At 51.5% G+C, this 27492-nt stretch overlaps 2 protein-coding genes across 2 annotated transcripts in view; both read left to right on the top strand.

The window, feature by feature from the left end:
- Positions 1-27492, top strand: part of ATRX (ATRX chromatin remodeler) — a 1771102-nt gene that overhangs the window by 366230 nt on the left and 1377380 nt on the right. The gene's annotated exons all lie outside the window — the stretch shown is intronic.
- On the top strand, positions 578-12479 carry LOC147718498 (uncharacterized). Its single transcript, XM_086918409.1, has 2 exons — positions 578-670; positions 9392-12479. Exons 1-2 carry the CDS (start codon positions 633-635, stop codon positions 12411-12413), a joined length of 3060 nt encoding a protein of 1019 aa, XP_086774535.1. The 5' UTR covers positions 578-632; the 3' UTR covers positions 12414-12479.

The raw sequence follows: 27492 nt of genomic DNA, 5'->3' as shown, positions 1-27492 counted from the left end.
AACCCAAAGAGGGTGGGGGTCAGGCTCCCCAAAAGAAGAAAGAAGGCCAATCTAAAAGGTGGTGCCAATACTGCAAAAGTAAAACTCACTGGTTTAGTGAGTGCACCAAGAAAGGAGGAGGGCAGACTCCTGCCACTGCAGCCCCTAAGGCACCTGTGCCCCCTAGTACAGCCAGCAGTGGTAGTGCACCTCCCAAGGGTTTAGTAGGGTTAACCCTGGGTTCTGAGGGGAGTGACAACTTAGTTGGCACCCTTACTCAAGCTGTCCTTGTCAGTACAGGGGATATGGATATGTCCCCTGACACCAGTCCCAATACTTTGGGCAAATACAGACAGACCCCTTTTATTAATGGAAAAATGGCTCAGGCCTATAGGGACACTTGTGCCAGTGTCACAATGGTGACACCTAGCTTTGTGGACCCTGGACAGATCATGCCAGGTACAGAATTCCTGGTGACCAATGCAAGCAATGTCACTACCAATCACAGTATGGCAATTGTAGCTTTCTCCTGGGGAGGGGTAACTGGCCAAAAGAAGGTTGTAGTTAGTTCAGACCTCCCAGTGGATTGTTTGTTGGGCAATGATTTGGAGTCATCACAATGGTCAGAAGTGGAGCAGAGGACTCATCTGGAAATGTTAGGCTTGCCAGCACATGTGTTTGCTGTGACCAGGTCTGTAGGAAGGTACCTCCTGACTATGGTTGCCCCCAACTTTTTGCCCTGTGTTTTAGCTGGTTTTGGACATAGTCGACCTGGGACCCTGCCAATCAGGACCCCAGGCCTACTGCTCTCTCTTTAAAATGGATTCCATGTACCCTAGGTACATTTCCAATTGGTACTGGGCCACCCTATCAGACCCTGTAACTCAGGGCATGGGTGTACCCAGGGCTGCCAGGGGCTGCAGCATGTATTATGCCACCCCTGGCTGGCCTCCTAAATTTGACACAACTGGCTGCATGACAGCTGGGGCAAAGTCGTGTAATCACCCTTTGCTGTAGGTGTAGTATACCTATACCTAACCCTAAAATGGACACACAGATTCCTATCAGTCACTCCTATGGCAGGCCTTGACAATCCTGAAGGCAGAGTGCTTGGAATCATGTGAGATGGTGCTCTGGCATGAGCTGAGCCTGTCTGCAGCTTGCGGAATCAAATCCTAATAGCTGTTCCATGATATCGCATACCATATACTCTTAAGTGCATTATAATCCTCGCGGTTAAATGCTATCTTTGGTATTGCTTTATCAAAACATGTCGAGTAAGGTGTCATACGAATTGGAATACTAACCCCTCGCCAATTCTGGCGACGGGGTTAGCATTCCACCCTTCTAGAGGGACACGACATGTATGTAACTGTGAACCCCGGTTAAAGTTAACTGAAGCCTCAGCTCCACAAAATGGATGCTGCCACCACAGACACGAGTCTGACCCCCTGCAGCTGGGAGTCCTTCCAGCGAGGGGAGCCTGGACAAAGGGTTTCCTGTCAGGGGCGGTGCTAGCACCGTCCCAGACATGGTTTTGTGTATCCTGGGTAGGCAGGGCTTTACAGGAAGGTGACTGCTGAGTGGCACCCCGGTGCTCACTACGCATAGGCCGGTCTGAACCAGTTCCAGGGGCACACCAGCCCCTGGCCTGGGGAAGTCCGGCATGGCTGAGGGGTGTAACCACCCCCCACCTAGTCCCACCCATAGGCAGGACCTAGTCACCGGGTCAGCCCCCTTTTTTAGTATAAAGATGGGAGCGGGCCCCCTGTTAAAATTAGATCATCTTTGGAATCAAGATACCACTTTCTTCGAAAGGACTTCACGATTTCTTCTTCAAGATTCTCCCTTGTGGCTAAGGAGTAGTCACCCTGCATCCGCAGGCACCATCCTAAAGAACACTGCGGTCTGCTGCAAGTCCTTCATCACGAATCCGACGACCCAGCTCGACGAGACCCGGCTTCCCTGGCACCTCTGACCTCTACTCACCTCTACAGCCCAGCTGAGAACCGTGAGTGCGACGAGACCTCAAGGGACCGTCGATCGCCAAGACTGCACGACATCTTTACTGCAAGCCCACCGTGTCCTCCACTGGTGAGTGCTTTGGGGTCCGAGAAGCCCCGACCCTGCGCAGCTCCAGCACCCAAGATCAGCCCCCCTGCATCTCCACGATCTGCGTGGGGCCCTTCTGCTGTTTGCTGTGCACCGCGTTGTTTGGCTACTAGCCGGCTGGCTTGTGGCCCTCTGAACGACGCCCAACGACTTCACGACTGCTGGTCTGGTTGCTCCAGGCTGGCCTTTGCTTCCTTCTTCAAGAGAGGCACCCCGGACCCTCCTGGTCCACTCCAGACGCCATTTTAGGTCCACCGCGTGGGCTTGAATTTGCCAAGGCTTTGTTGCCCAATCCTGGGTCCAGCGACGCCGACAGCTTCTATCTTCGTGGGACAGCTCGATCCTCCATCCTGGTCGCCGACAACGCCTCCTGGTCCGTGAGATCTTCGAGTCAAGCGTCACCCACTCACCTAGTCGAGGTGGCTACCATCCGGTGCCCTCCTGGTGCCCACTGACTACTGGCTAGTAGTCTCGAACTTGGTCCCCTCTGCTTTCAGGTGTCATCTATCTTCAAGATCCAGGCTTGGATCCGACTGAACTTTCTTCACTGGTCACCGGCCAGCATCTTTTCTTCCGGCTCCTGGTCCGTCTACGAGGATTCCCGACGTCTTTTCAGACCTATGCAGCTGCAGCCCCTGGGCTAGGTAACTTCGGCATTTCGGTGCCCCAGCATAGCCTCACTATCCAAGGGTCAGAATCTACTTTCGTTTTCTCCCTACCAGGTCGGGTTCGCCCGAGAACACTAACTTTCTAATTCCTAGCTACCATAGACTTTTGTCCCGCATCTCGCGTGAGAGTGCACACACTGCACCCGAGTCCCCTAGGCCTCCTAGACATAATCTAACGATTCCCTAGTCAAGTCCTAGCGATTCCAAAAGCTATTAGTACTGTACTTACCTGCTAGGAATTTCGCATTCCACTTTCAGAGTATATGGTTTTCCGTGCCCCTCGGGCATTTGTATATACTGTGCTAACTTAAGTATTTTTGTAAGAGTTTTGGTTTGTGCTTAGTACCCTGTCCTCATAAAGAGTACAGGGCTGTTGTGATCTTTAAATAAATAACTGTTTATTTTCATAACACTTGTGTGGTGTCCTTTCACTTGGTATTCAAGGGGTATATGTGTGGTAAACAGCTGGCTTAACGCGCCCTCTCGAGTCTTTAGCCTTAGACTGCTCGTATCCACGCTACTAGGATAGCTGGTCTATAAGGTTGACTTACAACCAATCATCAATAAGGGTTGCTGGACTGATACATAGTGTTCACTAGAATAGTGAGCACTGCATATCAGGCCACCTTCTCACATTGGTGAGCAGCGGTTGGGATTTGAGCTTGCTGTTGTTTTACCACACGTATCCTAAGAATATCTTGTTGAAAGATCACATAAGTACTGTTAGGTACATATAACTAAAGCTTAGAATACTCTGAGTTCTACTGAACCAGCTGTTGTAGCTCCTCAAGGCTTAGCACACCTTGGCTGCAACTCTTAGCAAGGGATCAGTAGGTAAACACATAGTGTAGGTAGGTGCATCACTTACACCACACTAGAAGCAGCATGTCAGACAAAGGAGGAAACTCTGAGTATCCCCTTGTGTCAGTGGACCCTCCACAGGTCCCTTCTAAATATGCTGCTCTTAGCTTCCATGAGATGAGACAAGTGTGTACTCTCAGGAAACTAAAACAGGGGTCTAACCCCACCACTTCCTTTCTGATTGGTCTCCTAGAGGCTTATGATGCCAGTAGGGCTGGTAACCCAGACCCTTCTAATCCAGATGGAAGTTTGCCCTCCTTACAGGGTCCCTTTGATATCCATCCCCTCCTTGAGGCAGATGTTGCTGAGGATGAGGATGAGTTATCAGGGGATGAGGCAGATAAGGGACAGGTAGAAGTCAGCAGACTAAGCAGGTCCAACTTAAGCAGACATGAGCTTGGTACTGGGGGACCCCTGGGCCCACTCTCAGGTCAGCTTAACATTGGGAATGGACGAGTTAGGTCTCTATCAAGAGGCTCTAGCAGATCCTTTCGAACCAATGGCTCTCTCAACTCTTCTCACAGAGGAATGTCTTCCCCTAAGAGGAGAGTGTATGAAGCTGAAGAAAGGGCAGTCAAACTGAGGATTGAAAGGGAAGAACTTGCCCTGGCCAAAGAGAGACTTGCCTTTGCTAGAGAGCAACAATTGAGTGGGACAGTTCCCACTGGTGGCAGCAATAAACCTAGCAATAGGGAAAGGAGTTTTGATACAAAGCACCTGAATAAGATAGTGCCCCCCTTTAAAGAAGGGGATGACATCCACAAATGGATTACTGCTTTGGAGAGAGCCTGCACTGTGCAGGGTGTTCCCCAAAGTCAGTGGGCAGCTATCTTGTGGCTCTCCTTTGATGGTAAAGGTAGAGATAAGCTCCTCACCACAAGGGTGGAGGATGCTAACAATTACCAAGTCTTGAAAAATGTACTGGTTGATGGGTTTGGTTTAACCACTGAACAATACAGGATGCTGTTCAGAGACACCCAGAAAACTCAGTCTCAAGATTGGACTGACTTTGTTGATTGTGCCACTAAGGCTTTTGAAGGCTGGCTACTGGGTAGTAAGGTTACTGATTTTAAAGGGTTGTATAATCTAATTATGAGGGAGCAAATCTTAAATAATTGTCAGAACCAGCTATTACATCAGCACCTGGTAGACTCTGAGTTGACCTCTCCACAGGAATTGGGTAAGAGGGCAGACAAATGGGTCAGAACCAGGGTTAGGCCTAAAAACCAGGGTGGTGACCAGAAAAAGGAATCAACCAAGCCTCAAGAGAAGGGTGGGGATAAATCCACAGAGAAGACCTCCCTAGGGCCCCAAAACTCCAACAAGGGTGGTGGGTCCCAGAACACTCCTTCTGAACAAAAGAAACCTTATTGCCATACCTGTAAACAGGTGGGTCATTACAAAAGTGATGCCAGTTGCCCTAAAAATGGTAATAAGGGAAATACACCCCCAGGTAATACTCCTAAACCTCCTGTTACCACTAGTGGTAATCCCCCAGGTGGTGGGAGTGCCCCCAAGAATGTGGTGGGCATTACTCTGGGCCAACAGGAGGACTATGGCTTAGCCAGGTTCCCTGACCACACTCTTGTCTGTGAGACTGGCATGGGGTTTGCCAACTTCACTACTGGACCCCACGTTTTGGGCAAGTATAGACAAGAAGTTTTAGTGAATGGTCAGAAAGTTGAGGCATTCAGAGACACAGGGGCCAGCCTCACCATGGTGAGTGACCATCTGGTCCCCTCTGCTCAACTGACCCCTGGTTTTACTTATCAGGTGACAGACATTCATGGAATGAAGAGAAGGCATCCCATGGCAGTAGTCAAGCTCAGCTGGGGTAATGTCACAGGGCCCATGAGAGTGGCAGTGACAGATAACCTACCTGTAGATTGCTTACTGGGGAATGACCTAGAACTCTCAGCCTGGGCTGAGGTGGAACAAGAAACTCACTCCAGAATGATAGGCCTATCCAGACAGGTTAGTGGGGCAGTAACAGCTACAGCCCCAGTCCAAGCACCATTCCTCCCTGAAAAGGTTGGAAGGGCAGTGGTAGCCACTGCCCAGGCTCAGACAGACTTTCCAGAGCAGGATAGGAGGGCTGTGACAGTCACAGCCCAAACACAGACTGAGTGCCCTCCTGAAAAGGTCGGCAAGGTTGAAATGGTCTCAGCCTCTACTCAGACAGATAGTGAGGTTGTGAAGCCTGAAACAATGGATCACTCCACTCAAACAGAGAGCATTGAGGAGGAAGAAGAGTCTTCCCCCTCCCAGACACTAGGTGAGAGCCAGCCTCCTCAGGGAACTGACTCTACCCCTGTTGAAGGAACTGCCCCAGAGGAAGTCAGGCCTAGCCTGGCAGAGCCCCTGATGGCAGTGGACCCTTCCCAGGTGGGACCCAGTCTGGAGCAGGTAACCTGCACCTCTCTACCCTGCCTCAGTCAGCCCAGGGCTGAAGAGACCAGGGAGGCCAGTGGTGGACCCCAAAGGGCCCCCTGTCCAAAAGAACCACTTAATCAGCAGATTAGGGTCACTGAAGCTGGTAAACCTAGCCAAGTGAAAATAAGTCAGACTCCTGAGGGATCCCCCTTAAAAGTAGTTAGGGAACTCCCACAGCTGGACACTGTTGGGCACAGCCAAACATGGGGCCTAAAAACCCCAGACCTGACCTGTCCCTCCAGTAAGCCAAACAGAGGGACTCAGCCTCCAGCTTTAGGTAGCCAGAGGCTGACCCTGAGAGCTCAGTGCATCTCAGCTAAAGAAAGAAAGGCACATATGATGGATGGTGATTGGAGGAAGTTGAGCCCAAAGGTAGAGGAGCCTCACTTCAGTACTCCATCCCAGCATCAGCCTTCTTCTTTCCCAAGACACACCAGAGACAGAGATTCCCTATGGTGGAGACCCTCAGATACCCTTAGGGTGAGGGGTTGCCTAGTGGACCATGACACAGGGGGAAACCAAGCCAGAGCTGGTCCTTCCTTATATGGCCACTTAGGTAATAGAGGCTTACCTGGACAAGGATAGCCTTATCTCCTTTCGTTTGGGGGGGGGTTGTGTAGGAAGGTACCTCCTGACTATGGTTGCCCCCAACTTTTTGCCCTGTGTTTTAGCTGGTTTTGGACATAGTCGACCTGGGACCCTGCCAATCAGGACCCCAGGCCTACTGCTCTCTCTTTAAAATGGATTCCATGTACCCTAGGTACATTTCCAATTGGTACTGGGCCACCCTATCAGACCCTGTAACTCAGGGCATGGGTGTACCCAGGGCTGCCAGGGGCTGCAGCATGTATTATGCCACCCCTGGCTGGCCTCCTAAATTTGACACAACTGGCTGCATGACAGCTGGGGCAAAGTCGTGTAATCACCCTTTGCTGTAGGTGTAGTATACCTATACCTAACCCTAAAATGGACACACAGATTCCTATCAGTCACTCCTATGGCAGGCCTTGACAATCCTGAAGGCAGAGTGCTTGGAATCATGTGAGATGGTGCTCTGGCATGAGCTGAGCCTGTCTGCAGCTTGCGGAATCAAATCCTAATAGCTGTTCCATGATATCGCATACCATATACTCTTAAGTGCATTATAATCCTCGCGGTTAAATGCTATCTTTGGTATTGCTTTATCAAAACATGTCGAGTAAGGTGTCATACGAATTGGAATACTAACCCCTCGCCAATTCTGGCGACGGGGTTAGCATTCCACCCTTCTAGAGGGACACGACATGTATGTAACTGTGAACCCCGGTTAAAGTTAACTGAAGCCTCAGCTCCACAAAATGGATGCTGCCACCACAGACACGAGTCTGACCCCCTGCAGCTGGGAGTCCTTCCAGCGAGGGGAGCCTGGACAAAGGGTTTCCTGTCAGGGGCGGTGCTAGCACCGTCCCAGACATGGTTTTGTGTATCCTGGGTAGGCAGGGCTTTACAGGAAGGTGACTGCTGAGTGGCACCCCGGTGCTCACTACGCATAGGCCGGTCTGAACCAGTTCCAGGGGCACACCAGCCCCTGGCCTGGGGAAGTCCGGCATGGCTGAGGGGTGTAACCACCCCCCACCTAGTCCCACCCATAGGCAGGACCTAGTCACCGGGTCAGCCCCCTTTTTTAGTATAAAGATGGGAGCGGGCCCCCTGTTAAAATTAGATCATCTTTGGAATCAAGATACCACTTTCTTCGAAAGGACTTCACGATTTCTTCTTCAAGATTCTCCCTTGTGGCTAAGGAGTAGTCACCCTGCATCCGCAGGCACCATCCTAAAGAACACTGCGGTCTGCTGCAAGTCCTTCATCACGAATCCGACGACCCAGCTCGACGAGACCCGGCTTCCCTGGCACCTCTGACCTCTACTCACCTCTACAGCCCAGCTGAGAACCGTGAGTGCGACGAGACCTCAAGGGACCGTCGATCGCCAAGACTGCACGACATCTTTACTGCAAGCCCACCGTGTCCTCCACTGGTGAGTGCTTTGGGGTCCGAGAAGCCCCGACCCTGCGCAGCTCCAGCACCCAAGATCAGCCCCCCTGCATCTCCACGATCTGCGTGGGGCCCTTCTGCTGTTTGCTGTGCACCGCGTTGTTTGGCTACTAGCCGGCTGGCTTGTGGCCCTCTGAACGACGCCCAACGACTTCACGACTGCTGGTCTGGTTGCTCCAGGCTGGCCTTTGCTTCCTTCTTCAAGAGAGGCACCCCGGACCCTCCTGGTCCACTCCAGACGCCATTTTAGGTCCACCGCGTGGGCTTGAATTTGCCAAGGCTTTGTTGCCCAATCCTGGGTCCAGCGACGCCGACAGCTTCTATCTTCGTGGGACAGCTCGATCCTCCATCCTGGTCGCCGACAACGCCTCCTGGTCCGTGAGATCTTCGAGTCAAGCGTCACCCACTCACCTAGTCGAGGTGGCTACCATCCGGTGCCCTCCTGGTGCCCACTGACTACTGGCTAGTAGTCTCGAACTTGGTCCCCTCTGCTTTCAGGTGTCATCTATCTTCAAGATCCAGGCTTGGATCCGACTGAACTTTCTTCACTGGTCACCGGCCAGCATCTTTTCTTCCGGCTCCTGGTCCGTCTACGAGGATTCCCGACGTCTTTTCAGACCTATGCAGCTGCAGCCCCTGGGCTAGGTAACTTCGGCATTTCGGTGCCCCAGCATAGCCTCACTATCCAAGGGTCAGAATCTACTTTCGTTTTCTCCCTACCAGGTCGGGTTCGCCCGAGAACACTAACTTTCTAATTCCTAGCTACCATAGACTTTTGTCCCGCATCTCGCGTGAGAGTGCACACACTGCACCCGAGTCCCCTAGGCCTCCTAGACATAATCTAACGATTCCCTAGTCAAGTCCTAGCGATTCCAAAAGCTATTAGTACTGTACTTACCTGCTAGGAATTTCGCATTCCACTTTCAGAGTATATGGTTTTCCGTGCCCCTCGGGCATTTGTATATACTGTGCTAACTTAAGTATTTTTGTAAGAGTTTTGGTTTGTGCTTAGTACCCTGTCCTCATAAAGAGTACAGGGCTGTTGTGATCTTTAAATAAATAACTGTTTATTTTCATAACACTTGTGTGGTGTCCTTTCACTTGGTATTCAAGGGGTATATGTGTGGTAAACAGCTGGCTTAACGCGCCCTCTCGAGTCTTTAGCCTTAGACTGCTCGTATCCACGCTACTAGGATAGCTGGTCTATAAGGTTGACTTACAACCAATCATCAATAAGGGTTGCTGGACTGATACATAGTGTTCACTAGAATAGTGAGCACTGCATATCAGGCCACCTTCTCACAAGGTCACAGGCCAGAAAATGCCCCACTGAACAGGTGCTGGATCCTGGAACAATGGACCAGACACCTTCCAAGAAAAAGAGCAGTAGGGTTAAGGCTGTGCCTTCCCCCTTGCCCCAGGTTGTGGATCAAGTCTCAGAGGAGGCTGACCTACAGGAATTGAGGGAAACTGAGCCTAGGGAGTTTGAACTTGATCAAGTTGAATTCTTGGGCTCAGGGGGACCCTCAAGGGAAGACCTGGGGAAGGACCAGTTAGACTGCCCTTCTCTTGAACCCCTCAGACAGCAGGCTGCTGCTGAGGCTGCTGGGAACGCCACAGGTACCCACAAGGTATACTGGGAAGATGGACTCCTGTACACTGAGTCAAGAGACCCCAAGCCTGGCATGACCAGGAGGCTGGTTGTACCCTTGTCTCAGAGAGGTTTCCTACTTACCTTGGCCCATGAGATTCCCTTAGCAGGTCACTTAGGCCAGACAAAGACTTGGGACAGGCTTGTCTCACACTTTCACTGGCCTCACATGAATGAGGATACCAAGGAGTTTTGTCGCTCCTGTGTCACTTGCCAAGCCAGTGGTAAGTCAGGTGGCACAACAAAGGCCCCCCTTATACCAATGCCTGTGGTGGGGGTGCCCTTTGAAAGAGTGGGGATTGACATTGTTGGTCCAATGGAACCCCAGACAGCATCAGGGCACAAGTTTATACTGGTGGTAGTGGATCATGCCACCAGGTATCCTGAAGCTATTCCACTTAGGACCACCACAGCACCTGTGGTGGCAAGGGCCCTAGTTGGAGTGTTCTCCAGAGTGGGCTTCCCTAAGGAGGTTGTCTCTGACAGAGGTGCAAACTTCATGTCAAGCTACTTAACTGCTATGTGGAAGGAGTGTGGTGTCAATTACAAATTCACCACACCCTATCACCCACAATGCAATGGGCTTGTTGAAAGGTTCAACAGGACCCTAAAAGGGATGATTCATGGACTACCTGAAACCCTCAGGCGTAGATGGGATGTCCTGATGCCCTGCCTTCTGTTTGCTTACAGAGAGGTCCCACAAAAGGGGGTTGGCTACAGCCCTTTTGAACTTTTGTATGGGCATCCTGTGAGAGGCCCCTTGTGTTTGGTGAAGGAAGGATGGGAGAGACCTCTCAAAAAGCCTGCAACCAACATAATGGACTATGTACTTGGTCTCCGCTCCAGGATGGCTGAGTATATGGAGAAGGCATCTGAAAACCTTAAGGCCAGTCAAGAACTTCAAAAAGCTTGGCATGACCAAAAGGCTGTCCTGACTGTTTACCAGCCTGGACAGAAGGTGTGGGTGTTGGAGCCAGTGGCCCCAGCAGCACTCAAAGACAAATGGTCTGGGCCCCACACAATTCTTGAGCAAAAGGGAGAGGTCACCTACCTGGTGGACCTTGGAACTCCCAGGAGTCCCCACAGGGTACTCCATGTCAACAGGCTCAAAGCATATGTCGACAGGAAGGACATGAGCTTGCTCATGGCCATAGATGAGGGACAGGAGGAGGAGAGTGACCCTCTCCCAGACCTGCTTACTCAGAATCCTGATGATGGGTCAGTAGATGGTGTTGTCTTTTGTGGCAGCCTCTCTGAACATCAGCAGAAAGACTGTAAACAGGTTCTTCAGTCTTTCAGACGTATGTTCTCTCTGACACCCAGTCAGACCAATTGGTGCACCCATGAGGTTGACACTGGTGACAGCCTACCTGTCAAGAGTAAAATCTACAGGCAGCCTGATCATGTTAGAGACTGCATAAAAACTGAAGTGCAGAAAATGTTGGAGTTGGGAGTCATTGAACCCTCAGATAGCCCCTGGGCTAGTCCAGTAGTTCTAGTGCCAAAGCCTCACACCCAAGATGGTAAGAGAGAGATGAGGTTTTGCGTAGACTACAGGGGTCTCAATGCAGTCACTAAGACTGATGCCCACCCAATACCAAGGGCAGATGAACTTATAGATAGATTGGCTTCTGCCAACTACTTAAGTACATTTGACTTAACAGCTGGGTATTGGCAAATCAGGTTAGCTGAGGATGCCAAGCCCAAGACAGCATTTTCAACCCCTGGTGGGCATTATCAATTTGTGGTAATGCCCTTTGGTCTGAAAAATGCACCTGCCACCTTCCAAAGGTTGGTGAATCAAGTCCTTACTGGGCTGGATGACTTCTGTGCAGCATATCTAGATGATATTGCTGTCTTTAGCTCCACCTGGGAGGATCACCTGGTCCACCTGAGGAAAGTGTTAGAGGCTCTGCAAGCAGCAGGCCTCACTATCAAGGCCACCAAGTGCCAGATAGGGCAGACACAGGTTGTATACCTGGGCCACCTTGTAGGTGGAGGCCAGGTTCAGCCACTGGAGAGCAAAATACAGTCAATCAGGGACTGGGCTCCTCCAACCACCCAGACTCAGGTTCGAGCTTTCTTGGGCCTGACTGGATACTACAGAAAGTTTGTCAGGAACTATGGTTCCATTGTGACACCATTAAATGAACTGACAAGTAAGAAAATGCCAAAAAAGGTTCAGTGGACAGCAGGCTGTCAAAAAGCATTCGATGACCTAAAGCAGGCCATGTGCACAGCACCTATCCTTAAGAGTCCAGACTACTCCAAACCATTCATTGTCCAAACAGATGCTTCTGAGTTGGGTGTGGGAGCTGTTCTTTCTCAACTGAATTTTGATGGTCAGGATCAGCCCATTGCTTTTATAAGCAGAAGGCTGACCCCCAGAGAGAAGAATTGGTCAGCTATTGAGAGGGAGGCCTTTGCTGTGGTTTGGGCCCTGAAGAAGCTGAGGCCATACTTGTTTGGCACTCACTTCAAGATTCAGACCGACCATAAGCCCCTCTTGTGGCTAAATCAGATGAAGGGTGAAAACCCCAAACTGCTTAGGTGGTCCATTTCCCTACAGGGGATGGACTTTACAGTGGAACATAGACCTGGTACTGATCATGGCAATGCCGATGGGCTCTCCAGATATTTCCACTTAGAACAAGAAGACTCACCTGGTCAAGGTTAGCTTATTGTCCCAAAGTTTGGGGGGGGGTCATGTAGGAGAGTAGGGTCTGCAATCCTATGATCACCCAGATTTTTTGCTTTTGTTTCACTGGTTTACGACTTTCTCTGGCTGTGGGCCTGCCAATCAGACCCACAGCCTGGCTGTTCTCTTTCTAAATTACCTCATGTACCCTAGGTGCATCTACCAATTGGTACTGGGCCACCTTATCAGACCCTGTAACTCAGGGCATAGGTGTACCCAGGGCTGCCAGGGGCTGCAGCATGTATTATGCCACCCCTGGCTGGCCTCCTAAATTTGACACAACTGGCTGCATGACAGCTGGGGCAAAGTCGTGTAATCACCCTTTGCTGTAGGTGTAGTATACCTATACCTAACCCTAAAATGGACACACAGATTCCTATCAGTCACTCCTATGGCAGGCCTTGACAATCCTGAAGGCAGAGTGCTTGGAATCGTGTGAGATGGTGCTCTGGCATGAGCTGAGCCTGTCTGCAGCTTGCGGAACCAAGTCCTAATAGCTGTTCCATGATATCGCATACCATATACTCTTAAGTGCATTATAATCCTCGCGGTTAAATGCTAACTTTGGTATTGCTTTATCAAAACATGTCGAGTAAGGTGTCATACGAATTGGAATACTAACCCCTCGCCAATTCTGGCGACGGGGTTAGCATTCCACCCTTCTAGAGGGACACGACATGTATGTAACTGTGAACCCCGGGTAAAGTTAACTGAAGCCTCAGCTCCACAAAATGGATGCTGCCACCACAGACACGAGTCTGACCTCCTGCTGCTGGGAGTCCTTCCAGCGAGGGAGGCCTGGACAAAGGGTTTCCTGTCCGGGGCGGTGCTAGCACCGTCCCAGACATGGTTTTGTGTATCCTGGGTAGGCAGGGCTTTTCAGGAAGGTGACTGCTGAGTGGCACCCCGGTGCTCACTACGCATAGGCCAGTCAGAACCAGTTCCAGGGGCACACCAGCCCCTGGCCCGGGGAAGTCCGGCAGGGGAGAGGGGTGTAACCACCCCCCTCCTGGTCCCACCCATAGGCAGGACCTAGTCACCGGGTCAGCCCCCTTTTTTTTAGTATAAAGATAGGAGCGGGCCCCCTGTTCAAATTAGATCATCTTTGGAATCAAGATACCACTTTCTTCGAAAGGACTTCACGATTTCTTCTTCAAGATTCTCCCTTGTGGCTAAGGAGTAGTCACCCTGCATCAAGCGGGCACCATCCTAAAGAACACTGCGGTCTGCTGCAAGTCCTTCATCACGAATCCGACGACCCAGCTCGACGAGACCCGGCTTCCCTGGCACCTCTGACCTCTACTCACCTCTACAGCCAAGCTGAGAACCGTGAGTGCGACGAGACCTCGAGGGACCGACGATCGCCAAGACTGCACGACATCTTTACTGCAAGCCCACCGTGTCCTCCACTGGTGAGTGCTTTGGGGTCCGAGAAGCCCCGACCCTGCGCAGCTCCAGCACCTAAGGTCAGCCTCCCTGCATCTCCACGATCGGCGTGGGGCCCTTCTGCTGTTTGCTGTGCACCGCGTTGTTTGGCTACTAGCCGGCTGGCTTGTGGCCTTCTGAACGACGCCCGACGACAACTCTTCTGCTGGTCTGGTTGCTCCAGGCTGGCCCTTGCTTCCTTTTTCAAGAGAGGCACCCCGGACCCTCCTGGTCCACTCCAGACGCCATTTTAGGTCCACCGCGTGGGCTTGAATTTGCCAAGGCTTTGTTGCCCAATCCTGGGTCCAGCGACGCCGACAGCTTCTATCTTCGTGGGACAGCTCGATCCTCCATCCTGGTCGCCGACAACGCCTCCTGGTCCGTGAGATCTTCGAGCTCCAGCGTCACCCACTCACCTTGTCGAGGTGGCTACCATCCGGTGCCCTCCTGGTGCCCACTGACTACTGGCTAGTAGTCTCGAACTTGGTCCCCTCTGCTTTCAGGTGTCATCTATCTTCGAGATCCAGGCTTGGATCCAACTGAACTTTCTTCACTGGTCACCGGCCAGCATCTTTTCTTCCGGCTCCTGGTCCGCCTACGAGGATTCCCGACGTCTTTTCAGACCTATGCAGCTGCAGCCCCTGGGCTAGGTAACTTCGGCATTTCGGGGCCCCAGCATAGCCTCACTATCCAAGGGTCAGAATCTACTTTCGTTTTCTCCCTACCAGGTCGGGTTCGCCCGAGAACACTAACTTTCTATTTCCTAGCTACCATAGACTTTTGTCCGCATCTCGCGTGAGAGTGCACACACTGCACCCGAGTCCCCTAGGCCTCCTAGTCGTAATCTAACGATTCCCTAGTCAAGTCCTAGCGATCCCAAAAGCTATTAGTACTGTACTTACCTGCTAGGAATTTCGCATTCCACTTTCAGAGTATATGGTTTTCCGTGCCCCTCGGGCATTTGTATATACTGTGCTAACTTAAGTATTTTTGTAAGAGTTTTGGTTTGTGCTTAGTACCCTGTCCTCATAAAGAGTACAGGGCTGTTGTGATCTTTAATAAATAACTGTTTATTTTCATAACACTTGTGTGGTGTCCTTTCACTGGGTATTCAAGGGGTATATGTGTGGTAAACAGCTGGCTTAACACGCCCTCTCGAGTCTTTAGCCTTAGACTGCTCGTATCCATGCTACTAGGATAGCTGGTCTATAAGGTTGACTTACAACCAATCATCAATAAGGGTTGCTGGACTGATACATAGTGGGCACTAGAATAGTGACCACTGCATATCAGGCCACCTTCTCACAGTTAATCCCCACAAAGCCTAAGTTTAAGGGACCTACCATAGGGATAGTAGAAATGCCACTTATCCTTAGTGTAGTATAGGTGAGTCAGATCCAACGTCCGGTTGGATCCTGAAAAGGAAGAAATGATTGTGTAAGTGGTGAATAGGAGCGAGACTCACTCACAAGGAAGTATGTGACAAGGTAAAATTACCTAGTGAGGAGAACGAGTGGAACTCACGTTGCTATCCTTAATGTAGTATAGGTGAGCCAGATCCACCATGCGGTTGGATCGTGAAAGGGAAAGAATGATTGTCTAAGTACTGAATAGGGGCGGGCTCACTCTCACTTTTAATTGAAGCCCAATCAACAGATTCAACTTTTGTGAGTTACTGCCTTGGTATGTTCTAAAGGGGAGTAATCTGTGGTTAGAAGTATCAGAGGAATAGGTTTCGCTGCTTGAATCTTTTCTGGATTCATAGAAATCCTCCTTTTGAAGGATTGCGGCCATTTAGCCCTCGAGCCGCCTCTCTTTGTGCTCTATTTCGAGCATGTGTTCTTCGGTGTAGAGTATGGTCGCTAGTATCTTTTTTGCGGTCAAGGTCTTGGCTTATGCTTTCTTAGGTTTCTCTAGCGTTCGATCGCCTTTCGATGTCAGCCTCTTTTTGGAGGTTCATATGCCTGCTGTGTCCTTGGTGTGGAACCAGAAAGGCTTTTACGGCCTCAACTTGCGTTCGGTTGGTGAAAACTTGGGCTCCGCGGCAGTCTTGTGGGCACTAGAGTCCGAGGTTCTAGGCTCCCTTGCCATCTGTTTCTTGAGCATTATTTTTCCAGGCTTTTCTTTGTATTTGTATTCCCGTTCAACATTGGTAATTTCCTTTTCAATGTCCTCTCCCTTGGGTCTTTCAGCGATATCTTCCTCCTCACTCGACAGTCCGAGGTCCCTCAGGGACTAAGCTTCCTTCTGTCCCTGCATAGCATAGTGTGCCTGCCTTTGCTTCTCCCTTGACATCAACTTTTTGGGATTGAACTCTGCACATGCCTCGCAGTTCTTGGTGTTGTGTTGTGGTCTCAGGGTAGAGATTTCACTCCTGGTGGTTGTCCCTCTGGGCCAACTTGCGGTGGCACTCTAGACAAAAGGTTTGTTTTCTGTCACTCGGAGCAACGGACCCCATGCTCACACAGTCTCTGGCCTTCTCGGCCGCCCACGTGCTCCACTTAATACTTTAGTGTATTTCGTTGGAAATCTGTAAATTCTTTCGAACCATACTTCTTTCCTACTGCTTTAATGTTTTTTCCCTGACGACCCTTCGTTTTATAAAAACAAATTCTTTCAACGATTGGAGAGTTTTCAGCGATGCTTCCAGACCAAACAGCGGAAAAAATAATCTGAATATGGTGTCCATACACAGAGGGTTCCTGGCAGGTGTCTGATGTTTGAGAACGTCTAGAATCTCACCAAATGGTGAAAATAATAGACACCCAGCACAAATAAAACCAGCATTTTCAATGCAATAGGTCTCGCATTAGGAACGTTTGAGCTATTGGTATTGTAAATGACAATTCTTTTATTTGTGTTGGGTTTGAAAATAGCGAAATTAATAGCTTTGTCATTTACAATGCCAATAGTTGTAACTTTCGCAAATGTGACATCTGTAGCATTTGTAATGCAATATGTGTTTTATTTACGTGACTTAGATGTATTGATATTACAAATTGTAGGAAGGTACCTCCTGACTATGGTTGCCCCCAACTTTTTGCCCTGTGTTTTAGCTGGTTTTTGACATAGTCGACCTGGGGCCCTGCCAATCAGGACCCCAGGCCTACTGCTCTCTCTGTAAAATGGATTCCATGTACCCTAGGTGCATTTCCAATTGGTACTGGGCCACCCTATCAGACCCTGTAACTCAGGGCATGGGTGTACCCAGGGCCTACCAGGGGCTGAAGCATGTATTATGCCACCCCTGGCTGGCCTCCTAAATTTGACACAACTGGCTGCATGACAGCTGGGGCAAAGTCGTGTAATCACCCTTTGCTGTAGGTGTAGTATACCTATACCTAACCCTAAAATGGACACACAGATTCCTATCAGTCACTCCTACGGCAGGCCTTGACAATCCTGAAGGCAGAGTGCTTGGAATCGTGTGAGATGGTGCTCTGGCATGAGCTGAGCCTGTCTGCAGCTTGCGGAACCAAGTCCTAATAGCTGTTCCATGATATCGCATACCATATACTCTTAAGTGCATTATAATCCTCGCGGTTAAATGCTATCTTTGGTATTGCTTTATCAAAACATGTCGAGTAAGGTGTCATACGAATTGGAATACTAACCCCTCGCCAATTCTGGCGACGGGGTTAGCATTCCACCCTTCTAGAGGGACACGACATGTATGTAACCGTGAACCCCGGTTAAAGTTAACTAAAGCCTCAGCTCCACAAAATAGATGCTGCCACCACAGACACGAGTCTGACCTCCTGCTGCTGGGAGTCCTTCCAGCGAGGGAGGCTTGGACAAAAGGTTTCCTGTCAAGGGCGGTGCTAGCACCGTCCCAGACATGGTTTTGTGTATCCTGGGTAGGCAGGGCTTTACAGGAAGGTGACTGCTGAGTGGCACCCCGGTGCTCACTACGCATAGGCCGGTCAGAACCAGTTCCAGGGGCACACCAGCCCCTGGCCTAGGGAAAAGTCCGGCATGGCAGAGGGGTGTAACCACCCCCCTCCTAGTCCCACCCATAGGCAGGACCTAGTCACTGGGTCAGCCCCCTTTTTTAGTATAAAGATGGGAGCGGGCCCCCTGTTCAAATTAGATCATCTTTGGAATCAAGACCCGACTTTCTACGAAAGGCATCAAGATTTCCTTCAAGATTCTCCCTTGTGGCTAAGGAGTAGTCACCCTGCATCAAGCGGGCACCATCCTAAGAACACTGCGGTCTGCTGCAAGTCCTTCTTCACGAATCCGACGACCCAGCTCGACTAGACCCGGCTTCCCTGGCACCTCTGACCTCTACTCACCTCTACAGCAAAGCTGAGAACCGTGAGTGCGACGAGACCTCGAGGGACCGACGATCGCCAAGACTGCACGACTTCTTTACAACAAGCCCACCGAGTCTTCCACTGGTGAGTGCTTTGGGGTCCGAGAAGCCCCAACCCTGAGCAGCTCCAGCACCGAAGATCAGCCCTCCAGCATCTCCACGATCTGCGTGGAGCCCTTCTGCTTTTGCGTGCTCACCGCGCTGTGTGGCTACTACCCGGCTGGCTTGTGGCCTTCTACACGACGCCCGACGACATCACTGCTGCTGGTCTGGTTGCTCCAGACTGGCCCTTGCTTCCTTCTTCAAGAGAGGCACCCCGGACCCTCCTGGTCCACTCCAGACGCCATTTTAGGTCCACCGCGTGGGCTTGAATTTGCCAAGGCTTTGTTGCCCAATCCTGGGTCCAGCGACGCCGACAGCTTCAATCTTCGTGGGACAGCTCGCTCCTCCATCCTGGTCGCCGACAACGCCTCCTGGTCCGTGAGATCTCCGAGCACAGCGTCACCCACTCACCTAGTCGAGGTGGCTACCATCCGGTGCCCTCCTGGTGCCCACTGACTACTGGCTAGTAGTCTTGAACTTGGTCCCCTCTGCTTTCAGGTGTCATCTTCCATCGATCCAGGCTTGGATCCACCGAACTTTCTTCACTGGTCGCCTGCCAGCAACTTCTTTCTTCCAGGCTCCTGGTCCGTCTACGGGGATTCCCGACGTCTTTTGAGACCTATGCAGCTGCAGCCCCTGGGCTAGGTAACTTCGGCATTTCGGTGCCCCAGCATAGCCTCACTATCCAAGGGTCAGAATCCACTTTCGTTTTCCTCCTACCAGGTCGGGTTCGCCCGAGAACACTAACTTTGTCATTACTAGCTACCATAGACTTTGTCCCGCATCCCGCGTGAGAGTGCACACTCTGCACCCGAGTCCCCTAGGCCTCCTATAAGTAATCTGAAGGTTCTATAGTCAAGTCCTAGCGATTCCTAAGCCTATTAGTACTGTACTTACCTGCTAGTAATTTCGCATTCCACTTTCAGAGTATATGGTTTTCCGTGCCCCTCGGGCATTTGTATATACTGTGCTAACTTAAGTATTTTCGTAAGAGTTTTGTTTTGTGCTTAGTACCCTGTCCTCATAAGGAGTACAGGGCTGTTGTGAATCTTAATAAATAACTGTTTATTTTCATAACACTTGTGTGGTGTCCTTTCACTTGGTATTCAAGGGGTATATGTGTGGTAAACAGCTGGCTTAACACGCCCTCTCGAGTCTTTAGCCTTAGACTGCTCGTATCCACGCTACTAGGATAGCTGGTCTATAAGGTTGACTTACAACCAATCATCAATAAGGGTTGCTGGACTGATACATAGTGTTCACTAGAATAGTGAGCACTGCATATCAGGCCACCTTCTCACACAAATAACTAAGGCTTTTCATTTTTTTAAATAATTAATACTTAAATCAAAGTTATTGTAATTTATGACCATAGCTTAAACTTTTGTAAATAACGTTTGTGAAGATTATGTTGAGTGTATTTTATTGTGACGAAAATCCAAGAACAGAAGTGAAATATTAACATCTTTTTGTGACATTTGTAATAAAGATTGAAACATTGAGGGAACATATTTGAACCAGCAGTTGTTGAATGGTTGCACAGATTGATGTTTTGGTGGCGCTGAGTGATGTTGTGGTGGCGCTGAGTGATGTTGTGGTGGCGCTGAGTGATCTTGTGGTGGCGCTGAGCGATGTTGTGGTGGCGCTGAGCGATGTTGTGGTGGCGCTGAGTGATGTTGTGGTGGCGCTGAGTGATGTTGTGGTGGCTCTGAGTGATGTTGTGGTGGCTCTGAGTGATGTTGTGGTGGCGCTGAGCGATGTTGTGGTGGCGCTGAGCGATGTTGTGGTGGCGCTGAGCGATGTTGTGGTGGTTTTGTGGTGGCGCTGAGCGATGTTGTGGTGGCGCTGAGCGATGTTGTGGTGGCGCTGAGCGATGTTGTGGTGGCGCTGAGCGATGTTGTGGTGGCGCTGAGCAATGTTGTGGTGGCGCTGAGCAATGTTGTGGTGGCGCTGAGCAATGTTGTGGTGGCGCTGAGCAATGTTGTGGTGGCGCTGAGCAATGTTGTGGTGGCGCTGAGCAATGTTGTGGTGCCCCTGAGCGATGTTGTGGTGCCCCTGAGCGATGTTGTGGTGCCCCTGAGCGATGTTGTGGTGCCCCTGAGTGATGTTGTGGTGCCCCTGAGTGATGTTGTGGTGCCCCTGAGTGATGTTGTGGTGCCCCTGAGTGATGCTGTGGTGATGCGATAGAGTGAGGGCGGTAGATAGATACAGATAGAGTGAGGGCGGCAGATAGATACAGATAGAGTGAGGGCGGCAGATAGACAGAGTGAGGGCGGCAGATAGACCGAGTGAGGGCGGCAGATAGACGGATAGAGTGAGGGCGGCAGATAGACGGATAGAGTGAGGGCGGCAGATAGACGGATAGAGTGAGGGCGGCAGATAGACGGATAGAGTGAGGGCGGCAGATAGACGGATAGAGTGAGGGCGGCAGATAGACGGATAGAGTGAGGGCGGCAGCACAGTGTAAATATGTAGCATATAATTATGTGGCACTGAGTGGTATTGTGTGGAGTGTATGTTGTATTCAGTAGAGTAATTGTGTGGTGTGTAATTATGTGGCACTGAGTGGTATTTAGAGTGTATGTTGCATTGAGTGCAGTGTAATTATGTAGCATATAATTGTGGCACCCAGTGGTATTGTGTGGAGTGTGTTGCATTCATTAGAGTGTAATTATGTGGCATGTAATTGTGGCACTGAGTGGTATTTGGAGTGTATGTTGCATTGAGTGCAGATAGAGTGCCGTGTAATTGCTCATTGATTGTGTGTACTATAGGGGAGCTGGGAGGAGAGATGGGAGCGAAGGGAGAGTGAGGAGAGAGATAGGGTAGGGGAGAGAAGGGAGAGTGAGGAGAGGGGAGAGTAAGGAGAGAAAGGAAGGAGAGAAAGGAAGGAGAGGAAAAGAGAGGGGAAAGTGGTGGGAGAGGGGAAAGTGGTGGGAGAGGGGAAAGTGGTGGGAGAGGGGAAAGTGGTGGGAGAGGGGAAAGTGGTGGGAGAGGGGAAAGTGGTGGGAGAGGGGATAGTGGTGGGAGAGGGGATAGTGGTGGGAGAGGGGATAGTGGTGGGAGAGGGGATAGTGGTGGGAGAGAAGGGAAAGTGGTGGGAGAGAAGGGAAAGTGGTGGGAGAGAAGGGAAAGTGGTGGGAGAGAAGGGAAAGTGGTGGGAGAGAAGGGAAAGTGGTGGGAGAGAAGGGAAAGTGGTGGGAGAGAAGGGAAAGTGGTGGGAGAGAAGGGAAAGTGGTGGGAGAGAAGGGAAAGTGGTGGGAGAGAAGGGAAAGTGGTGGGAGAGAAGGGAAAGTGGTGGGAGAGAAGGGAAAGTGGTGGGAGAGAAGGGAAAGTGGTGGGAGAGAAGGGAAAGGGGTGGGAGAGAAGGGAGAGAGGGGGGAGAGAGGGGGGAGAGGGGGGAGAGAGGAGAGAGGGGGGGAGAGAGGGGGGGAGAGAGGGGGGGAGAGGGGGGGGGGCACAGGTGGAAAGGTGTTGGCCCAATGCCATAGAATTTCAGCAAATAATTAAGCTGTGACTATTTCTCACCGATTATGTTTACAAATCAGAGGCTAGGCATTATATATTTCCAAATAATCCTCACAAATATTTCATGCCAACACACAGCTTTCTCACTCATTGTAAGTGTGGTTAATTTTTGAAATTCAAGGAATGGTGGCTGTATAAATGCCAGAAGGACCCATATTGCATGTTGCGCAATCAGTCAACTATGGCTTTATAGCCTATGGTACTTTGCATTCTGGAGCTTATCGTTTTCCATTTAAAGTGTGGACTTGAACATCCAAGAATGCACAGTGCTGTAGGTTCTAACGCTAGGACTAGCTGAAAGTGTCACATGACTCGAGGTAACTAGGAAGGTATAGGACTTTCTCCAGTATTAGGGTGTCTTTCATAGATTCACATGCTTGAATATTCCCCGTCGTCGAAGTGGGAGTCCCACGGTAAATAAAATAGCAATAACATATGTATCTAAATACATAACACATAAAATAATACTAGAAAAATACATAGTAAATACTCCAAAACAATTCCTACATAGGAATACATGGTAGAGAGAGAAAACACTTGTAACCTATTCCTGTCATTATGTTAGTCAAAACTACAGCCAATCAGGCACCAGCACCCTTCCAGAACCTTCTCCTCAGAGCTTAGACCCTCAGATTTTCTACTGCACGTCGTATGAAGGGAGTCTCCCTGAGCTATGCTCGGTTTTCTCAACTTCTTCAAGTTTTCCAGTCTTCTCAGCATGTCTTCAAGTAAGAAGTATTTATTTAGACCTTGTTCTTCTTGTGGGAAATTGCGTCTTTACTCTGAAGTCCCCCACAAGAAGTGCATTTATTGTTTTTATCCCGACCTTGAGGTTGGTAAATGCAAGTTTTGCAGGACTTTCCTTGAGGACAAAGAAGGCTGTCTCCTCATTTGGCTTCAGAGGCTTAAAGATAAGGATTAGGCACTGTTGGATGCAGAAAGTTTGCTATCTGGACCTTCTAAAGCAGCCTCCAAGCGTAGTAGTGTGCAGGATATGCCTTCTCCTTTTCTGAAAAGGAAGAAACTTTCCATGTCTGTGGCTCCTGCGGTGTCTTCACCACCTCCTCCTACCTCTACGCCCGCGAGACCTGGCTCTCAGGCGTCTTCTGCTGCCTCCCATCATGTTTCTGCTCCGAAACATGTTTCATCGTCGATGGGAACGTCGACGATTTGTCGTAGTCTGCAACATCGACGTCTTCCATGACGACTAAGGTTTTGCTTAGCTTGAAGACTGTCTCGTCGAAGATACCTATTGCCTCGTCGTCTACTAAAATCTGCTTCGTCGTCCGCAAAATCGCTGTCGACTAAAGTTCACAAGAAATCTTCGTCGTCGTTCCCGTCAATGACCACTCCGTCGGCGGCTTCATCAATGCCGACGACTTCGTCAACAAACTTACCATCTGAAAGAGACACGTTAGTGATAGATTCCTTACCTTAGAATATCCCCAGGCGTCAGACTGGATCCGGAAAGTTTTGCGTAGCAGTACCCTTGCGCGTCGGTAGGCGTCGTCTGCGGCTCCGCGTCCGTGTCGTGGGCGCCGTGATGACGTCGTCGGAGTACTTAGACGCCGCCTCCGCGTGCTGACGTCAGTTCTTCTTTTTTCCGCGCCAGCCAGCGCAGATCTGGAAAAAGCAGTTCCCTGGTCATTTTTTGACTAACTTTTTGGATCTTTTGATCTCTTTCGAAGTCTTCATGACTCCGACGGTGCCGTTAGGGATGCCCGGCTTCAAGCACTGCGGCGATTGCGAACGACTCATGTCGGTTACGGATCCGCACCGACTGTGCCTGACGTGTTTGGGCGTCTACCATGACGACGAGGCCTGCTCTGACTGTCGGGCCCTCTCGAGGAAGGCCAGGCAGGAGCGGTCCCGCAGGCGACTCGAGATCCGCCAGTCGGCCCCGCGCCGTGTGAGGTCCCGGTCCCACAGGAGGTCGAGGGACAGGTCGCGGGGGCGGAGCCGTCACAGCTCCGGGAGTCGGCGCCACTCCTCCGGGTCCAAGTTGTCAGGTAAGAAGCATAAGAAGCATAAGAAGTTGAAGAGACATCATCGCTCTTCCGACTCCCCCCGACGCTCGCGCGATGCGGCCGGGGGTTCGGGTGACACCGCCCACGCGGCTCCTCAGGAGTCGCGGGCGCCGCGTTCGGCTCCATACCCCCCGGTCCCTGGGCTGAATGCGACGCCGGAGGAGATAGAGCGCTTCCTCATGGCCATGAGGTCCCTTTCTTCTCCGACGGGTTCCGCGGCGCCTTCGGGCCCAGCGAACCCGTCTGGGGGCCCTGGTGGGTCGGGTACAACCCAGACGCCGTCGGGTGCTTCGGCCTCGACGCCGCCGACGTCTTCGCCGGCGCCGCAGGGCTCTGCGATCCCGACGCCGCCGCTGCCCTCGCAGGGTTCGGCGGTCCCGGCGTCGTCGGTGCCTTCGGGTTCGACGCCGCAGGGTGCCGTTCGACCCTCGTCGGGCGATGGAGCGTCCCCGGTGGACCTTACGACCCCCCCGGGGTCGGTCCGTGTGGTGTCCCCGCCGGCGTCGGTCCCGGCCGACGCCGTCCCCAATACCTCCTCTCTATGGGTCCCGACGTCGGGACAGCGCCAGTCGGCGCCGATCCCGACGCAGTTCGGGGATTTCTATCCCTATGAACCATCCTCATTCACTAACGACCCGGAGTCTCAGGAGATGAGGGAAGAGGAGGATTGGGAGGGGTCTGAGGAGCCTCTGACAAGGGAATGTCAGTCTAGCATGGACTGGACAGGAGACCTTGGGGAGGCCAGTGGCCTGGACACCTCTCCAGACACTGGATTCGTCTCTCCTCCTTCCGTGGCTTCGGAGGAGGGCGCTACATATAGTGTGGTGTTGATGAGGGCTGCTAAGGCCTTGGGCCTTGAGCTCCCCGTCGCGGCCGTGAGGACTAATCTCCTCACTGAGGTCCTTAAGCCGCAGTCATGCTCCATGGAGCCTATGCTGCCGTTTAATGAGGCCTTGTCGGACGTTCTGTTGGGCACTTGGTCCAGGCCCGCTACAGGTTCGCCTGTAGATAGGAACGTGGCCAGACGCCACCGCCCGGCTCCGGGCGACCCATGTTTCCTGTCCACCCACCCCACCCCCGAGAGTCTGGTTATCCAGGCCTCTAACTCCCAGACCGCCTTCCCGTCGGCACCCCCTGATCGGGAATCCAAGAGGTACGAGGACTTTGGCAAAAAGGTCTTTTCGTCCCTTAGCTGTGGACAGCGGTCTCCCAACACTGCATGCCTCTTGGGCCGTTACACCCATTCTATATGGGAAACGGTGGCGGAATTGCTGCCAGAGTGTCCGTTGGAGGTACGGGCCAAACTCGGCCAAGCCCTGGTGGAGGCCCCGCGCCAGCAAGTGGGTGCCTTTCGCTCCTTTCGTGGCCAAGGAAGGGGCGTCCCCACGCGTGCCGCCAGCCACTCGCCGCAAACTGTCGTCCAGCGCGGCGGCGGCCGTGGAAACCGCCGTGGAGGCGGTCGGGGAGGCAAGCGGAGCCAGTCCACACCTGCCCCCGCAGCATCCGCCTCTAAACCCTCCTAGTCCGTGCTTTTCGGCCCATGTGACGCCAGTGGGGGGCAGGGTTCGCCATCACCACTCTTACTGGCGCAAAGTCACTTCGGACAGGTGGGTGCTGCAGATCGTCCGAAGGGGCTATTCCCTCCCCTTCGAGACGACCCCTCAAGCCATGCCACCGCAACACCACCGCGTATCGGGGGATCATTTGCGGCTCCTGCAGGAGGAAGTTTCGGCCCTCTTGGCCAAGGGGGCCATCGAGCGCGTATCTATTCTAAGGTAAGGAATCTATCACTAACGTGTCTCTTTCAGATGCACAAGTTACTACTTGTGTAACGATATATCTGTAAGAGACATTAGTTAGTGATAGATTCCTTACCGACCCACCCATCCTCCCCGTTCTGCAAACCGATATCTAGGGTTAAGGTCATCCCCTTTCAGGGCCTTAGTTTCTTGGCACCAGTGTCGGTTTTTGTCATGGCTCTGCGCTTCTGGCGCGGAAAAGCTGTGGCTAAGAACTGACGTCAGCACGCGGAGGCGGCAACTAAGTACTCCGACGTCATCACGGCGCCCACGAAGCCGATGACGGACGCGGAGCCGCAGACGACGCCTACCGACGCGCAAGGGTACTGCTACGCAAAACTTTCCGGATCCAGTCTGACGCCTGGGGATATTCTAAGGTAAGGAATCTATCACTAACTAATGTCTCTTACAGATATATCGTTACACAAGTAGTAACTTGTGCGTCTACGATGGTTGTCGACAGCTACTCAGTCTTAGGTGGATCCTTCTGCAGCGACTTTGTCAACGCCTCTGCCATAGACGTCGGCGGTGGTTCCTTCTTCATTGCCTTTGGTGCCCTTCTCTTCCACCGGGTCTAGCTCTTCCGCCGCCGATCCCTTGCACCACCGTCGTCAGCGGCCAGTTGACCAGCTATCCATCCCAGATCCACAGCCTCCCTCGCCCAGGTTTGCCACGGGCTCTGAGCAGGACTCTGACTCTGACAATGATGTGGGTAATTCCTTCAGAGTGGCACGCAGTCCTTCGGATTTGATTATCAAGTGCCAGGATTATGGTGAGGATGACGATGACCAGTGTTGCCCCAGTATAGGAACTTTCATAGATTCCCATGCTTTGTATCATTCCCCGTCGTCGGACTGGGAGTCTCGGTAATAAAAAAATATCATAGTAGTAGGTACAAAAGAGAAAGGAAAGGCCTAGGCCTCATTCCCTTTTGTAACATATCAGCCTCTTTTTGTAAAAGAGACCAAACTCTAGGCGTCAACCAATCAGAAGAGCCTCACCCTTAGAACCTTCCTGAAGGAACCTCAGAGCCTCAGATTTTCTACCGCACGTTGTGCTAGGGAGTCTCCATTGAGCTCTGCTCTATTTCTACTCTTTTGAACTCATTTATATAGATATTTCTTCAGATTTTTCTTCAGATTCTTCAGGAAATACCTTTCTTCATCAAAATGGCTGAAGTTGAAAAGAAAAAAGCCCTTTTTAAACCCTGTTCCACCTGTGGTAAGAAGAGGCTGTTTGTGGAAGACAAACACAAGGATTGCATTTACTGCCTGTATCCTGATCACAAGGCAGAGGACTGTCGAATATGCCGCACTCTCTCCACCAAGACCTTGAGAGATCGTGCTGGAAGGCTTCTGACATGGTTGCATAGGCAGAAGGAGAGGAAACATGGAGTTTCCAGTGATGAGGAGGAATCAGTGTCCTGCGCTTCTTCTAAGAGGTCAGTGAAAAGGGGTAGAGGTTCCCCTTCTTCCTCTACTGGGCGCCCCTCTAAGGCTTCAAGGAAGACCCCCAGTGAGTCTGATGGCCGGGGTTCAGGAGGTTCCCCCCACCGCAGTGGGTCGGGCAAGACTGAATTGGTTACGCCTCCTAAAGGTGAGAAGACAGACCCAGCCTTCAAGAAACCCTCTTCACATTCTTCTGAGAGGAGTTCCAAGTCCTCTACGACGAAGACATCGTCGACGGTGGCTCCGTCGACGACGAAAATGAAGCCCAAGATCCAATTGGTTCCCTCGACGGGCTCGTCGACGGGAGCGTCGACGGCTAAGGCGCCGTCGTCGTCGAAGAAGACCTCGACGACTGCAGCGTCGACGGACAGTATGCCGACGACATCGTCGACGAAGGTGAAGACGTCGTCGACG

This window comes from Lissotriton vulgaris, chromosome 4_1 (genome assembly GCF_964263255.1).
Source record: "Lissotriton vulgaris chromosome 4_1, aLisVul1.2, whole genome shotgun sequence".
Lineage (NCBI taxonomy): Eukaryota > Metazoa > Chordata > Amphibia > Caudata > Salamandridae > Lissotriton > Lissotriton vulgaris.
This window is presented reverse-complemented; position numbering and strand designations above follow the sequence as displayed.